This window comes from Eptatretus burgeri, chromosome 1 (genome assembly GCF_056783735.1).
Source record: "Eptatretus burgeri isolate ZD-2024b chromosome 1, Ebu_testis_v1, whole genome shotgun sequence".
Taxonomy (NCBI): domain Eukaryota; kingdom Metazoa; phylum Chordata; class Myxini; order Myxiniformes; family Myxinidae; genus Eptatretus; species Eptatretus burgeri.
In genome coordinates this window covers 148,664,907-148,682,961 of record NC_140961.1, presented here as the reverse complement: position 1 = coordinate 148,682,961, position 18,055 = coordinate 148,664,907, and the positions used below count along the sequence as shown (strand labels likewise).

General features: G+C 36.6%; 1 protein-coding gene across 1 annotated transcript in view; it reads right to left on the bottom strand.

Moving 5' to 3' along the window:
- Window positions 1–10,761: 10,761 nt before the first annotated feature.
- LOC147035722 (extracellular calcium-sensing receptor-like) overlaps window positions 10,762–18,055 on the bottom strand; it is a 42,092-nt gene continuing 34,798 nt past the window's right edge. The window contains exon 3 of the mRNA XM_085869242.1: window positions 10,762–11,225. Coding sequence (XP_085725368.1) covers window positions 10,762–11,225 — 464 coding nt within the window. The remainder of the gene's footprint in view (window positions 11,226–18,055) is intronic.

Below are 18,055 nucleotides of genomic sequence, written 5' to 3'. Positions count from 1 at the left end.
TGAATGTTTATAACAATATTTTTTGGTTCATCACCCTGTTCTTTCATAAGACGAGCAATTTCGGAAGATATTTGAGAAATCTCGTATGCTCCGGTGAGACTGTTATCGCTTTGTATCCACTTCCCGGATTATAACTAAACTTGTCATTTTTCTCGGTTATATTAAATAAGGTATTATAAGTCTCCATGGACAATAAAGATGCCTCATATTCTTTTGTTGTGTTAAGTTGTAGTGGGTATGGGAATGAAGATGTGTGGTCGCTTGTTGTGAAATTAAAACTCAGGATTGTGCTTCTCATCTTATTTAATATGAGTTAAAATGTCTTTATATTGAGATTTATTAATTATTTTCATGTTCATCAACTGGTCTAAAATGGCTGATGCTTCATTAAAACAATTGTTATTTCCAGCCTTCTTACTGCCGAACAACAATAACAGTCTATTAACTAATTGCGATGGGTCATTTGGAAGAAAACTAATACCTGAACCAAGGATACTTAAAGCCTGAATAATGTGTTTCTCCTTCTCATTCTTCCTACTTTTACCAGAAAGAATAACCTTATAATTTAGAGTGTTCAGCAAATCAATATATACTCTATCATCATTATTTTCCATATCCAATGGTTTATCAATATACTTTGATTCATCCCTCACAGTTGAACCTTGTCTTCCATCTTTTGTGAGAAGAAACATTAATCTCGGAGTTAGTTTAACAGGGGTTGAGCAGAACTTAAGAACCTTAATTCATCATTAAATATCAATACCTTTTCTTGAACAAGATGAAATATTGCTGGTTGTTCTGTTGGAATGAGTCCTGCTTTGGTTTTTGAATCCGCTGAATATTCATTGTTTTGAACAGCATTCACAATATAATCAGGGGTTGATTAATCTCTTCCAGTTGTTGAAATAAACCTTCATCATCATATTCTAATTCTCCTAAATGCTCTAATTCTTCCTCCGTCATTTGACTGAAATCTTTTAACATTTGAAGCTTTCTAGGAGTATATTCTACTGTGGGAACTGTGGAAACATCTTTCATTTTTTCTTGGGAAGTTTTTAAAAGTGGTTTAAAAAATTTCTCTTGTTTTTTTTCAAATGCTTCTTCGCCCGTTAGTTTCTGTCTGCGTTTCTTCTTTATGTCTTCCTGTTGTTTTACAACTTTTGAAACCAACTCTTGATGTTCCTTAAATCTTCTTGCTCTTTCTTTTGTATCCATTTATTTATTGTAAAATATCATTTAATGAATTGTAAAGATCAACAGGGAAATTTTCCTTTTCTTCATCATTCAAGTAGATGTGTTCAAATAAATCCTTTTCTTTAAATATTTCATCAAATTCTTTATTAACATTAATGCGAGTTGTAATTTCTTCTTCACTAATCCTTGCATCTCTGCTTTTCATACGTTTGTGTTGAGTTTCTTCATCAACATCAAAACCGAATGATAAAATCTTCACTCCGCTCAGATATTTAATAATTTGTCTCGTTCCTTCTGGATTAGTTTCTAATATCCCAACACCACCAGATTTTAGTTTCTTTAACTCACTCTTACAATGTGAATATTTTGTTGTACCAAGAGAAACCTCCTCAAATATTTGTCCTTCATTCCTCAATCGCATATGTTCCTCCACTGAAATATAGTGATAATCTTCACCTTTTACTTCTCCAGGTCTTATTGCTCTAGTTGTTGTTGATACAATGCGTATCACGGGGTGTTTTTTAAGTAAATTTACAATATTCTCATTTGTACTACACAAGAACCTTGATTTATGAAAGTTTTTTCCAGAAGCAGATTTACCCACAAGATTTATAATAATAGTTGTCATTTATATATGTAATTGTTTATAAAACAAAAAATATATCCCTTAATATCTCATCTTGTTTCACAACAATATATTTATATTTTTCAGTCGTGTGCTTCATATAATCCTCAAATTTCTTTTTACTACATAATGTAGAACAATTATCTCTCCAAAAATTATTGATATCTATTGAATTTAACTTGAATAAAATAAAAGTATTAGCATTGTTTCTGATGGAACGACGAGGAAGTTGAAAGTACGATTGACTAAGATAAATACAATTACAAGAAGAATGTCTCCCTCTTGTGTAGTAGCTGTCCATTACCGTTTGGTTTCTCTCATTAACACAATCATCAAAGATAACGAGGTTCTTTTTTGATTTATCCAAATCTTGGGAGACGGTATATCATCCGTATTATCACTAAGAATACAAGTTATAAGATTTGATTTCTTTTTACATCTCTGTGTATCACAAAATAGTTGAATTATATCTTCAATGTTATAATCATTTAGGTTTTTTGACGTTTAAATAAACCTATTATATCTTCTTTTTGAAGACCAGCATTAAAACCTTGTGAGAGTAGTTGATACTCTGGTTGAAAACTCGACTTTGTGAAAATTATTAAATTATCATAATCTAAAAAGTTGGGAGTGAGGAGCATTTTTAAAAGTAAGCAGGTTTTTCCACATCCACTTGAACCAACTATGAGACATCTTAATGAATTTGGGAGATTTTTATGGTTGTTAAATTTTATCTTATTTTCCCAAATAGGTAAAAAATCATTCATTTATATATTTGAAAAACAGGTTATTTAATTTATTATTGGCTTTTTTAGAAACTCTATATTTTATCCTCAGTTCAGGTTTAATTTCAAGATAATCCATTATTTTATTTATACAATATCTTGTGTTGATATTTCCCTGAAAATTACATCCATGAATAATATACAACAACAATCCTTTGAACATTTCTCTTATACGTTCAGTTTCTTCCCTTGTAAGGAAAGGTGTGTTATCATCCTCATACTTTACATTCATTTCTCTAATCAATCTTGTAAAGTAATTCATTTTTGGTGTAAATCTAAAAGAATTATTTTCCTTTTTATATTTTTTATTATCATTAATTAGAAGATAATCACAGAATATACATTGTTTATAGGCTTTTGACTCTGTGTTTAATCCCTGTCTTTCACACGCAGGACAATTCTCAAATTTGTCATATGGAGAATCAGGAAAGTCTAGCATATTTATAAAGTAAAACTTTACTTAAACTGAAATTCATCTATACTTTCAGTTGTATATTACCATCGATATCGATATACTTTTTTTCATTATCAGATTCAACGACAACATTTTTTATATTAAAGGTAATTTTAAAATTATCGTTAACTACTATTGAACGAAATGTCATTTCACCTGATATATTAACATCCTTTATTTCATCAAGATTTACATCTTTAGGGTTGTTGAAAAAAATACAAATTTCTCCTTGCATATTACAGATGGTCTTATCTTTTCTTTCTAAAGCTTCATCCATAAGGTTTTTGTTCTTTGATACTTTTTCTTGTTTCATTGCTTTTTCTAGTTTTGAATATATTACTAGAAGGAGAGGAGAAACTTTTGTTAGAGATACTTTAATTGATGTTCTACCAGGTATACTAAAAGCCCTTCCACTGAAGGAAATTGAAGAACTCATATTATTTACCATAATAGTTTTTATCCAATAGTTGTTATATTTATCTTTGTTCAATTTTACATCCTTGACATATTTCTCAGTATCTTTAACAGATGAAGAGATTGATTGAAACTTGTCTTTTGTGTCTTGAAACATTGTATTTATTAAGTGAAAAAGTTGGAGGATAAAATGTTTTTAAGCACAGATTCACCTATAAATTAAACGAAATTTTCATCAAGAAAATTTTAGTTTAAGCAAAGTTTTATTCTATAAATATGGTGAATACAACGTACTGCGATGTTTGTAATCACGAATATAAACATTATAGAAAACACCTCCGAACCAACAAACACACATTTAATCTATTTCATCAAATATCTCCTCTTGAGTTGGAAAGAAAACATTGTGATATCTGTTCAAAGGATGTTTTGAAGAGTAGTTATAATCAACATCTTCAATCACAAAAACACAAGAAAAATGAGTTTAAAGTAAAGGGAGACTATTATATTAAAAACACTGATGAGGCATTTAAAGGGCATATAAAAATAAGGATTTTTCAATTTGGAGAACCCAGTCCATCATCAATAGCTGAATCAATTGAAATAGTGAAACCCGATGTTGAAAAATTTATTAAAAAGACATTAAAAGAAATAAAAACTTTAAAGTTTTATATGGGAGTGAAAATGAATATGAAAAGACAAGATGAAGAACAAACTCCTTATATGAGAACAGATCTTCATTTTATAACATCATTTCAAGATTTTTTGAATAGTGGGGTTTATGAAGAACTATCAAGACAAGAGGAGGATGTTGATAATACAGTGGTAGGAAGTGGATTCAATATTAAAAAAATCATCTTTTTAGATATACACATTCTAAAATCAAACCCTCTTAAAGCTTCTTCTTATATTGAATTACCAAAAGAAATAAAACTAAAGAAGGCAGTTGTTAATATTAAGAACAATGATAATAAATGTTTTCTCTGGTCTGTTCTTGCTCACTTACATCCACCAAAATGTAATTCAGAAAGAGTAAAACAATATATGAAATATGAGAATACCTTGGACATTAAAGATTTTAAATTCCCAATGCCATTAACAGATATTCCTAAATTTGAGAAAAAGAATAATCTTTCTATTAATGTATATGGATTAACGGATACAAACAAAATTCAAATATTAAAAATTTCAAACAACTATAAAAATGAAGAAACACACATTGACCTTTTATATTTTAGTGTTGGAAAGAATTCACATTACACATACATCAATAATTTATCAAGATTAATCTCTTCTCAGGTATTCAGAACAGCAAACAAAATATATCCTTGTAAGCGATGTCTTAATTCATTTCATACAAAAGAACGATTAGAACAACATTCAAAATATTGTAGTAATCATAAATCAGCTGTAATTACAATGCCTAAACCTGGTGAAAAGATTTATTTTGAAGATTATAATAAATCTATCATGCACCCATTTGTGATATACGCTGATTTTGAATGTATCCTTAAAAAGATAAATACTGCTTCTCCTAATCCAAAAGAACCATATACAAATAAATATCAAAAACATATTCCTTGTGGTTTTTGTTATTATATCAAATCATCTGTTGGAGAAAAGTATAACAAACTTGAACATTATCGTGGAAAAAATGCTTCACAAGAGTTTGTAAAACGATTAGAAAAGGATTGTATAAGACTCACTAAATTAATGAAAGAAACAAATGAACCGATGAAATTAACCAAAGAAGAAAAATTAGAATTTAGAATGAACAATATCTGTCATATTTGTGAGGGGAAAATTAAGGAGTCTAAAGTTAGAGACCATTGTCATCTTACTGGTAAATATAGAGGTCCCACTCATTCCTGTTGTAATCTTAATTATAAATTACCTTCTTTTATTCCAGTCTTTCTTCACAACAGCGCCAACTATGATACACATCTATTTATAAATGAACTTTCAAAAACACCAGGGAATATTTCTGCTATAACAAACACAAGTCAAAAGTATATTTCATTTTCAAAAATGATATTCACAAAACCTTTAACTCGTATTAGGTTTTTAGATTCTTACAAGTTTATGGGAACACCACTAGCCTACCTCGCATCAAATCTAAGCTCCACAGACTCTTTTCCAAATCTTAATTCATTCTTTCCAAAAGAGGAAATTCTCACTAAAGAGGAAATTCAGATTAAAGATGAAATTCTGATTAAAGAAGGAATTCTTACGAGAGAGGAAATTCAAACAAGGAATGAAATTCAAAGTAAAGAGAAAATTCTTACAAGTAAGGGAATTTATCCTTATGATTATATGGATTCATTTATGAGATTTAAAGAAACACAACTTCCTTCAAAAGAAAGTTTCTATAATAACCTTTATGAAGAAGAGATAAGTGATAAGGAATATAAACACGCACAAGAAATATGGAAAATATTTAAGATAAAGAACCTTGGAGAATATCACGATTTATATCTAAAAACAGATGTTTTATTGTTAGCTGATGTGTTTGAAGCTTTTAGATCACTCTGTCATAATAAAAATTGTTATGGATTAGATCCTGCCCACTATTTCACAGCTCCTGGTTTAGCTTGGAGTGCAATGTTGAAAATGACAAAACAATATATAGATTTAATCAGTGATGTGGATATGCTTTTGATGATTGAGAAGTCCAAGAGAGGTGGAATATCACAAGTATGTTCAAAAAGATATGCTAAAGCAAATAATAAATATCTCCCAAATTATGATAGTGAAAAAGATAGTAATTATTTGATGTATTTTGATGCTAATAATTTGTATGGATGGGCAATGTCTCAATCTCTACCTTATGGTAAATTAGAGTGGGTGGAAGAAAAGAATTATGAAAAGGCTTTGATGAATATTGTTATTTCTTCTCAAGAGGAATTGAATGACGAAGAAGAAGGTTATTATTTTGAAGTTGATTTGAGGTACCCGAGTGATCTTCATAATAAGCATAAAGATCTTCCTTTTGCATGTGAGAAAGAAACTCCAAAGAAAGAATGGTTAAGTGATTATCATAAAAGTTTTAATATTAAAGGTAAATCAACAGAAAAGTTATTAACAACATTCTATGATAAAGAGGGATATGTTTTGCATCAGAGAAGCTTAAAACAGTTTTTGAGAGAAGGATTGAGAGTAGCTAAAATTCATAGAGTTTTAAAATTTAAACAAAGTCCTTGGGTGAAAAAGTATATTCAATTCAATACAGATATGAGAGCAAATACAAAAGTAAAATTTGAAGGGGACTTTTATAAATTAATGAATAATGCTGTATTTGGAAAGACTATGGAAAATGTTAGAAATAGGCAAAACATTAGATTCGCAACATCTTGGAAAGAAGCTTCGAGATTGATAAATAAACCAAGTTTTGAGAGAGAAGAGGTTTTTTCAGAGAACTTTTCTGCAATTCATATGAAAAAGGAAAGTATTGTAATGGATAAACCAATTTATATTGGAACAGCAGTTCTTGATTTATCAAAGATATTGATGTATGATTATTTGTATAATGACTTAAAGAAAGAGTATGGTGAAAATGTTTCATTGTTGTATATGGATACTGATAGTTTTATCCTAGATATAAAAACTGATGATGTTTATGAAGATATGAAGAAAAATATTGGAGTATATGATACAAGTAATTTCAGCAAGAAGAGTGAGTTATTTTCCAAAAAGAATGAAAAGGTTATTGGTAAGTTTAAGGATGAGTTGGGTGGAAAAGTAATGAGTGAGTTTATTGGATTGAGAGCAAAGGCATATGCTTATAAGTATGGTGAACAGATTGATAAGAGGTTAAAGGGAATAAAGAAATATGTAATAAAGAAATCAATAACTTTTAGAAATTATTATAATTGTTTGATGAATAAGAAAGAAGAATATAGGAAAATGAATACAATAAGAAGTTATAAACATAACATATATAGTGAAGAAGTAAATAAAAAGGCATTAGGAGCCTTTGATGATAAGAGATTTATTTTAGATAATGGAATAGATTGTGTTCCATATGGATATTGTATGATAGAGTGTATAAAATAGATTATGTTTTAACGATGGGAAGATGGGTTAGGGTTTTTAAGGGCTACCGCTTTTTTCACAATATATAAATGGTTAAACCAAGTATTAATCAAACTAAAGAGTGGAGAAAATCTCAGTCTTGGTATATAAATGGAAAACATAATGAATGTGAAAAATATCAAATAAGTCTTATTGAAAAAATAACTAAAACAAAGGTAAATAAAACAAATAAGCGAATTAATTTAAAAACTAGTAAGTTAGAGGATGTAAAGAAAAAAATGAATATCCTTGAATGGACTGAAAACTTTGATGGTTATCAATTGAACAATGAAAAAACAATTTACTATAATCTCAAAATGATATGTGGCTCAGGAGGTGGTCAAACAAGAGCATTAAGAGAAGTTTATCATTTCGTAATGGCACAAATGGGGTATCTTAAAAAATATAAAGATTCAAATGTTTTGTTTGTCAATATTTTAGATGGGGATTATTGTGCAAAGAAAATTAAACTATTGAAGGAATTTGAGAATGAACAAATCTTTATAGGTTCAATGAGTGAGCTGTTCAACCCCCAGGTGTTCAATTCAATGAGGTTCAACCTCCAAGTTAAAAGGGGAGACAAATAAATATACCTTGGGATAAAAAGGGGATTTATTTTTAGGGAAAAAAAATATAAATCGCTGAAAATCCCCCATTCATTTACATGGGGAAAAGTGAGCCAGAATCAGTATTCTTACCCTACTTATATATATATATATATATATATATATATATACATATACATATATATACATACACATATATATATATATATATATATATATATATATATATATATATATATATATATATATATACATATATATATATATATATATATATATATATATATATATACATATATATATATATATATATATATATATATATATATATATATATATATATATATATATATATATATATATATATATATATATATATATACATATATATATATATATATATATATACATACATATATATATATATATATATATATATATATATATATATATATATATATATATATATATATATATATATATATATATATAATATTGTTACGGTGCCGGGGTCGGCCGCCAACCGACCGCTCGGACGGAGCCGCAAGTCGAGTCGGCCCGAACGATTGCCCAGAATATAGATCGCCGCCCGGATAAGTCCGAGTCGATGGGTCCTTGTACAATAACCTAAATACGCCAATAGGCAGATCACGTGGGTCGGGTCGATTGACAATCTTCAATTTACCTAAATACCCACGTGATCCAACTGCCAGGGTCTTCCACCCTCGAGGGAACTCGTACGGAACAAGCCGCTGAGGCGAGCCTGTCCCGTGCGCGATTCCGAGCGGCTTAATCGCCGAGAACCGTCGGTCCAAATGTCCCCCTTTTACGGCAAACCAATGGCTAACTCCCAAACACGAAATGCTTAGTCAATGAAAGAATCGACGCGACGAACTGAAAACATTTAACAATTGGGGTATTTATTAATAATAATGGGGAACTTGGGGAATAATGTGGAACTAATAATAATGCATGGAAGAGCAGAACTATTCCGACTATACGAAATGCAATGCAAAGATTTACAGCACACAAAGCATTTAACAATGTCCTACTTATTAGACGGGCCCACGGACACAAGTACGCACACACACACCCAAAAATGCTGGCTGAGGCCTTTAATAACGGACTGCAGCTCAGAGGACAAGTGAGCTGAAACCCACGACCTATCTCGAACCTCTCCACCTCGTGTGGTCTTCAAGTTGTTCGGACCGAGGCTCCAGCGAGAGCGAGCTGGACCCAATCACCGTGAGCCGCGATCCTTCCCGAGCTCCCGCGAATCCTCCCGCACTTCTCAACATGTGCTGGTGAGACAAGGCGCCGATCCTTCCCATCGATGCGCCGCTTCCCCGAGGAACCACCTCCAAGATGAGGTCGACGAGTCGCACCAAGCCGGGAACCAAACAGAGAACAAAGAGCTACACAAACCAAGAAGAAGAAGAAGCCACCATTCGCAGCTCGAGCCGAGCAACCGGCTCAACTTTCTTCCAAACAAGGCAGCTGTCCAAAAAGCCTACCGATCCAAACAGGACACAAAGCTCTGCTGAACAACTACGCTGCAGAAGCAAAAAGCTTCCGAAGGCCTCAACCCTAACGCAAGCCAAACAGGACCCGAAGGCCTGTTGAACGACGCAGCCCCCCCCACTTCCCAACATAGAAAGGATCTCCTCTTTATCTTTCTCCGCCCCCTCCCCCGCGCCCGGCTTGACTCATGCCCTCGTGATCCATCCCCCGCTCAACCACGGGTAGGAGGGAGTTGTTGACGTTATGAATCACAGGACGGCAGTGCTCTTCTTCCTCTTCGCAGAAGAGGGGGAGGGACATCTCCATTGTTCGCTCCCTATCTATTAAATCGATCCGCAACGTATCTAATCGATTTCTGAACATTTAAACAATGGAAAGTGAGCTATCTAGGGAACAAGCACTTATCGACATAGCTGAATAAAGGAACCTGTATGTCATGTGCAATAGAATTCCAAATTCGTAATAATATATATATATATATATATATATATATATATATATATATATATATATATATATATATATATATATATATATATATATATATCTATATATATATATATATATATATATATATATGTATGTGTGTGTCTGTGTCTGTGTGTGTGTGTGTGTGTGTGTGTGTGTGTGTGTGTGTGTGTGTGTGTCTTCTTTTCCTCCAGATCATACCATTTCATTACTGAACTGACCTGCATCAAAAATTGTCATTATTTGTGTGCTTTGTGGAATTCTTGACAAAACATTCTTATTAACAACATGGTTATTGTTGATGCATAAACATTCAACCACGGGGTTTTGCAGCACTTTGATAATTCATAACATTTTTCTTTGTTTTGATTGTTTTGATTAATATTATGCCCCCATTTCGATGAATTTCTGTGCCTTCCTCTGACTTTCATGCCCTTACGTTGACGATGATACACAGTTTCCAAAGCAACATAAAAGAAACCTGGTACAAATGCATCTGGATCCTCTGTGGATTAGTTAGAGAATTAGTGGATCCTCTGTGATGATCTCAGGTAAACCAAGTAATATCACATTTACAAGTCTTCTGCAATGTGCAATGGTATAATCATGACACCAAAACCCAAAAATATTTCATCAAACATTTTATTTTGTGCAACCAAATAATTACTTTTTTCTTGTAACCAAGACCACATAACATTTTGGAAACATGATACATCCCAAAAGTCCAAATGAAGTAACGATGATGGTAAATATTTTTGTTATGAGATTGAATGTTCCTTGTGTACTATTGTAAGCTGGAACAAAAGCCAGGCACACGAGTAGGCAAACAGTCATGCTGAAAATAATGAACTTTGGTTCCTTATGAACAAAATCCAACTTCAGTGCCTTGAAAGCAAGAGCGTAACAGGTAATGGCCAGAAAAACGAGATATGAAAGTGAACCAACTGGCCACGCCATTGATGTCCCTCCACACTCCAAAGTTACCGTGTTGGGACGGATCTCTGTGTTACGTACGAGCCTTGCTTTCCCAACAAAAGCCCAAATAAGGCAAAATATGATTTGTGGCATCAGGCAAAGTATCACCATGAAACGGTCACCAATTATTTCCCACTTGTAAAAAGAGCCACCTGTGGAGAATATAAAATCAATAAAACAGTTCCTTATGTCGTGAAAGATCCTATTTACGGTCTGTATTGAGAAGCACTTCTTTAAAAAAAAGTGCAAATCAACTTCAGTTTTCTCAATCATGACGATGCAAAAACAGTCGAGAATACAAAGAAGAGAATGTAATTCACAAATTTGATTGTAATAACTGGACGATCAAAGTACCCAAGATCGAGCAAGAACCACCCCATCCTACAAAAGTAATCACCATGTCCATACACAGATTTGATCCCTCGGACCGAAACAGAGCCATGCACTTTTTTGGAGATGGACTGTTTGGGAGCAAGACGATCTGCCAAGAAGAGTGTGGGGTCCAGTGCTCACTGAAATTGCGTGGCGAGTGATGTTTAGCTCTCAATGACCAGCGGTTAACCATGTACGGCAAAGACAATCGAGGTCATGGATCTGCGGTTGCCGTCGGAATGCCCATTGTCGACCCCCACCGATCCCACGAAGGAGGGCCATGCCATAAGCAGTGAATCAGAATCTCCATGGAGTTAGCAAGGGAAAAGGGATTATGAGCTGTATCTTCAGGTGACCCCCTATTAGGATGTAGTGATAGTACCACACGTCCCACAGGAGGGACCTGTCCCCATGAGCCCGACCGTACCATGCGACAGTTACTGTGAGCAGTCAACTGACCCATGGAAGGTGGGTCGTCCGCTCGAGACGCACTGTGTCTCTCAGTCGGTTTCAGGTAGTCTGTAACCGTTGAGAGCCCTTTGGTTATGTTGAAAACAATGGAAACCAAGGCTTTCAAGATCATTCGAAAATCTCGCGATTCTGAGTCTATGGGCCTATCACTTCGCCTTCAACATCCTGTATATGTTCGAGGATATTTTATCCTGCAAAAATTCCACTGAGAACTCTCGTCTCACCCACCCCCCCACCCTCACCACCACCCTCCCCCCCCCCAAACCAAAAAATAATTCTGAAATGACAAGCTGGTCAAACGCTGTTCTGCCAAGTTTGATGAGGATTGTCTATGGACTGCAATGTTCAAGTCTCACCATTAATTTTTAATTGGGTTCAAGTCAGGACATTGACTGGGCCACTTAAAGAATATTTATTTTCTTCTTATTCAGCCATTCCAGTGTGGTTTGTGCTTCAAATAATTATCCTGCAAAAATATAAATCTCCTACACAGTTTAAGATTCATGGTTGACTCAAGCAGGTTTTCATCAAAGAATCTCCTACAGATTTCAACATCCATTGTACCCTCAATCCTAAAAAGCTTGCCAGTCCTTGCTGATGAAAAGCAGCCCCATGACACCATGCTGCCACCAACTTATTTGACATAAGGGATGGTGTTGACTTTGTGATGGGCAGTGGGTGGCTTGCATCAGACACAACACTGAATTTCGACCAAAAGGTTCAATTTTTGTCTCCTCTGACCACAAAACTTTTCTCCACATGGCTGCAATAATCAATCATTAAGATGTATTTTTGGAAACTCCATACGAGCTTTTAGATGAGTCATTTTAAGGAATGGCTTCTTTATTGCCACCTATCCATAGAGGGCAGCTTTCTGAAAGGAATGTGATGTTGATTGATGAGTACCGACTCCCTTCTTGGACATTGAGACTTGCAGATATTTCAAAGTCATTGTTCGATTCCCAGTGACATCCTGAACCAGTTTCCTGCTTGCTCAGCTGGATAGTATGATATGTCTTCCACTTTTTAATGATGGATTTCCCTGAACTCAAAGGGATAATGAGTGACTGAAATCTTCTTAAACCCTTTCCTGAACGGTGCTTCTCCACCACTTTATGTCTGACTTCTTTGGAAAGCTCATTGGTCTTCATATTTGTTTTGAGAGTTGACCAAGTGAGTTGCACCTTAAAACTCCGAAGATAGCTGGGGGAGTTTAATTATGAAGTTAAACCACTACTTACATACAGGCGAAATCTATTACACATATGTTTTAACCTTCAAAACAAATAATATTCTCCTGAAGTGATTGTGGGTTAATTAGCCAAAAGGTTTGAATATTTATGTAATTAAGAATCATCCGATTTTTTTTCCGTTAATTTAACTTATTCAAATTTTATCTGCATATTTTTTGCTTTATCACTTTGAAGTAGTTTGTGAAGACTATATATTAAGTTTGACAAAATCATCCTGAAACTGGATGGTATTCATGGAATACTTACCCCACACAGTCTTGAGAAGGATTTGGTGAGAGCAGGGGCATCTGGGGTAACTACCCCAGGGCCCAGACCGAATAGGGGCCCGTAATTATTCCTTCAATTTTTTGTTTCCAACAATGATTGCTTGTGATTATAAAACACCAGGGGAAATTAATTTTGTGTCTTCCTCCAAGTCTCTTGGTGATTCCCTCACATGCCATTAACGTCGACAGTGACACCGCTCCTCATTATAAAAACTACTGTGGGAACAATTTGCATACTCACAAATGTGGAAATGACATAATGACGAAAATTAACACAGGAGTCTTGGCCACACCCCCATCCAGATGAAGTGTGTTAAATTAATCTGCATGTAGGAATAAGTGAACAACACCCCAATTTTCCTTAAACATGTCGTGTTTCTGATGACGAAAATACGGAAACCTCTATATAGGTTGTTTCAAAAAAATAATTGTAAGGGGCCCGACACTTCGTATTGCAATGTAGCACATTCTGGCACTTGGCAGCCATGGGTGTGAGCAAACTCTTCTGGCCGCAATTTGTAATTTGCTAGAAATACACTTCTGAAGTAAATGTGTACAAGTTATACTTTGAAAAATTATGAGGACACTCAATAAGTGCTCTCTAAAATGGTCATGTAACATGTGGTATAGTTTCAATTCCTTGCAGTGAATGGTGTTTGATGTACGCTCTTACCAAAATGCAGACACGTGTGATGAATGCTTTACCCGCTTTTTGCTTCAAGAGCCTGGGATAATAAGATTCAGGTGCCATCAAGATGTGAAAACTTTGAAGGGGGCATGAACACTTTTGCAGGCCACTGAATGTCTTTCACTCCAAACAAATCGCACACTCTCACCAAGTCTCTCCGAAACGACCGTATGGCAATTCCAACCCTCCCTTATCTACTTTCTCAACAATCCTCTTGAGGAAGTTCACTTCAGTCACATAAACTCTTGGGTCTCACTCTCAGCCATGATCTCTCATGGGCAACCCACAGTTTAAACTTTGCCTCCAAAGCCAGATGCTGATTAGGCGTCATCCATTGTGCAAAGTCGTTCGTTGGCACACCTCAGCTCATATCCCCCTGCAAGGCTTTCATCCACAAGCTGAAGGAATACTACTCTACCGTCTGGGCTGGTGCCCCTGCCTCATATATTGCTCAGATTAACATAATGGAAGCAAAGGCTTTCAAGATGATTGAAATCTCTTGTGATGAAGCTGAGTCGATGGGATGATCACATCTTCATCACTGACAGGTCGGTGGTTTCTCTGTTTTCTTCTGTCTCATTTTTGTTCTTGCACACTCTGACGTCTCCGTGTTTGTCTCCACCCAGGTAACAGTAGAATGCACGTGGTCCACCATCAACCGGCTTCGAGTGAAACTACCTCAATCCAGAATCACTGCTCACCTCCACTCATTTATTCCTCTATAATCCCAACTGTGGAATCATCTTCCACAATCTTATCGATCTCATTCTTCACTCAAGGTCTTCAAGACAGCTGGTCAACAACATCTCAAGTCATCACCAATCCAAAACGGCGATCTTTTCTACAACCCTTAAACAAACCCCACCCCTCACAAAATTTGGCGATTGTATCCATTTTCTCCACACCTTGCTTTCTCCCCTCCGTCATTGTCACCTGCATCCCTTGTTTGTCCGTCTCTGTCTACTTTCTCCCTCTGACCTCTTGTTGGTGTTTCAACATTCTCCTGCTGTTCCCTTTGCTATGTTGTGTCCTGATCTGTTCTTTGTCCTCGCTCTTCCACAAGCATAGACCATGTACAAAAAGAGAGAAGAAAAAAGATCTTGCATGGTGTACATCTACAAAGGTGCTAGATTGTTTAAAGGTCCCGCCTTTCCTGAAAACTCCCCCCTCACCCTTCTCCCACAACTCTCCGCTCTCACCCTTCTCCCTCAAATCAACCGTCACTCCCCCTTTCTCAAAGTCCCCACCTCAAATATACAAAGCTGCCTCTGTCCCCTGCCCTCTCGCTTCCGTCTCATCCCTCCATGCCCTCAAATCTTGAACTTCCCCCTGGCCCCTCTCTTATTACTCCCCACTGTGCCTCACCCCATCTCCACCGAGCCTTTCCTCCTCATCTGGCCCTCTCCCCCCGCTCTTCTGCCATCCCCCACACTCTTTCAACAACTGTCCATACCTCTCCCCCTCCTCTCTTGTCCTTCCCTCCCCCTCCCCCACCTGTACCCAAACCTCCTCCCTTGCCTCTTCCTTAACAGGGTGGACCAGAAACATCCGGGGCCTTCGCTAAAACCTGAAAGATCTTTCCATGCAGGTTGCCACTGATAAACCAGACATAATCTGCTTAACAGAAACGTTCCTTCTTCAAGATATCTCTGACTCCCTTGTATCTCTCCTTGATTACTCCCTCCTCTGGTAAACCAAACCTGAGCCACGTACTGGTGGTAGAGTTGCTCTCTTCATCAAAGACTACTCCTCATTCACCATGCACTGCCCTCACTCCCACACAACCCCAGGAATACCTCTGGCTATGGCTTCCCTTCCACTCCCACCTCATGTTTATATGTGTGTTGTACCATCCGCCAAACACTGATGACTCCATTTACACCTCACTTGCCAAAAATATGGACAAACTTCTGTCCTCTCATCCCAACTCTCTCTTCCTCATATGTGGTGACTTCAATTGTCATGCAAGTTTGCTGGGTGTGGCTACCCCACTCACTTGGCATGGCACTTCAGCCAAAGACTTCTGCGAATCACTGGGACTGACACTATCTGTAACCTTCCTGACTCGGATCTCAACCAACAGTACTCCATCTCTTCTGGATCTGATTTTTTCCAAATTTCCCTGAAAATATCTGCTGTTCTTACTCCGCTCCCATTGGTTCATCTGACCATTTGCTTGTCAAAATAGACATCACTCGAGCTGATATTGGAGAACCATCTCAGTGCTTTCAAGACTGGCATTTCACTCAGGCCGACTGGCAGGAACATCAAGCAGCAAGCAAACAATTACACTGGTCTCCCATCTCTACTTTCTCCGACATCAACTTATCCTAGGAATTCTTTCAATGAAAGTTGATCTCTCTCTCTCTCTCTCTCTCTCTCTCTCTCTCTCTCTCTCTCTCTCTCTCTCTCTCTCTCTCTCTGTCTCTGTCTCTGTCTCTGTCTCTGTCTCTGTCTCTGTCTCTCTCTCTCTCTCTCTCTCTCTCTCTCTCTCTCTCTCTCTCTCTCTCTCTCTCTCTCTCTCTCTCTCTCTCTCTCTCTCTCTCTCATTTGGCCCATCTCATCTTCAGTTGTCATACCGTTCCTCCCACCCTTGGTTCACTGAAGCTTGTGGTGAGGCAGTTGTCCTGAAACATCTTGCCTTCACCTCATGGAAGGCAAATCCAACTGAAGCAATCTTGTTCCTTCCACAAAGCTTGAAACAAGTTTGTGTCTACCTTCAGGAGAGCCAGGAATCAATATCTATCTAATCTCAAGTCTGATCTCTCAAACCTCTCTCCCTACTCCAAATCATGTTAGCAGCTAATTCAGTCTGTTTCTGGTGTATGTTCCCACTGTATTTCCTCAAATGGTCACACATCTAACACTGCATGTGAAAAGGATAAATGCCTAAACTCTGCTTTTGCTTCTAAATCCTGTGTCCCAAACCCATTGCTTTCTGTACCCACCTTTCTCAGTTGCACCGAGCTGTTCCTGGACTCTGTGTCCTTTTCTCCTGACAAGGTGGAGAGTTTGCTGTCAAACCTCGACTCAGATTCTGCAACTGGTCCAGAGGGCATCAGCCCACATGTCCCAAAAACGACTCTGCTGCTCGTGCTCACACTATCTCTGTTCGATTCACCCTGTCATTTGCTCAAGGTCATCTGCCATCTGCTTGGAATCAGCAAACATGACTGCTCTGCATAAAAAGGTGCAAAAACAGATCCTTTCAAATGCAGACTAATCAGCCTTCTCCCAATCATCAGTAATGTTATGGAATCCATCATTGGTTCAGACATTAAATCCTTCCTCTTCTACAATGGCTTGACTTCCAAACATCAATAAGGATACAGTCCAGGTCTCTCGACCCTGGACTTGCTGTTTCTGCTTTCCCAACAATGGATGGAGGCCTTCAATGCGAGACATGAGATCAGAGCAATCTACCTCGATATATCGTGAGCTTTCGATATGGTCTTGCACCCCACACTACTCACCAATCTCTCTTCCTGCGGTATCCTTGGACACCTAGAGTCAGAGTTCCCTGCTTCCACTCCTGTCACAGCCAACATGCATCCCTTAATGAGTTCTCTCTTTCCCTCTTCCTGTTCAGACTGGAGTTCCTCAAAGCAGTGTTCTGGGCCCTGTTCTATTTCTGGTTTTCATCAATGATCTCTTCAACTCTCTTGAAAATCCTCATTATCTCTTTGCTAATGACTGTACCATCTGCCATACCTTCTGTCATCCCTCAGATCTGCAAGCAGCAGCCTCTTCTCTCTCTGCAGATCTGGATAAAATTACAATCTGGTCCAACAGGTGGAACATGTCTTTCAATCCTGACAAATCATGCACTCTCACTATGTCTCTCCAACAGGACCGTCAGGAACACCCTCCCATCTACTTTCTCAACAATCCTCTTGAAGAAGTCCTTTCATTCAAGCTTCTGGGTCTTATGA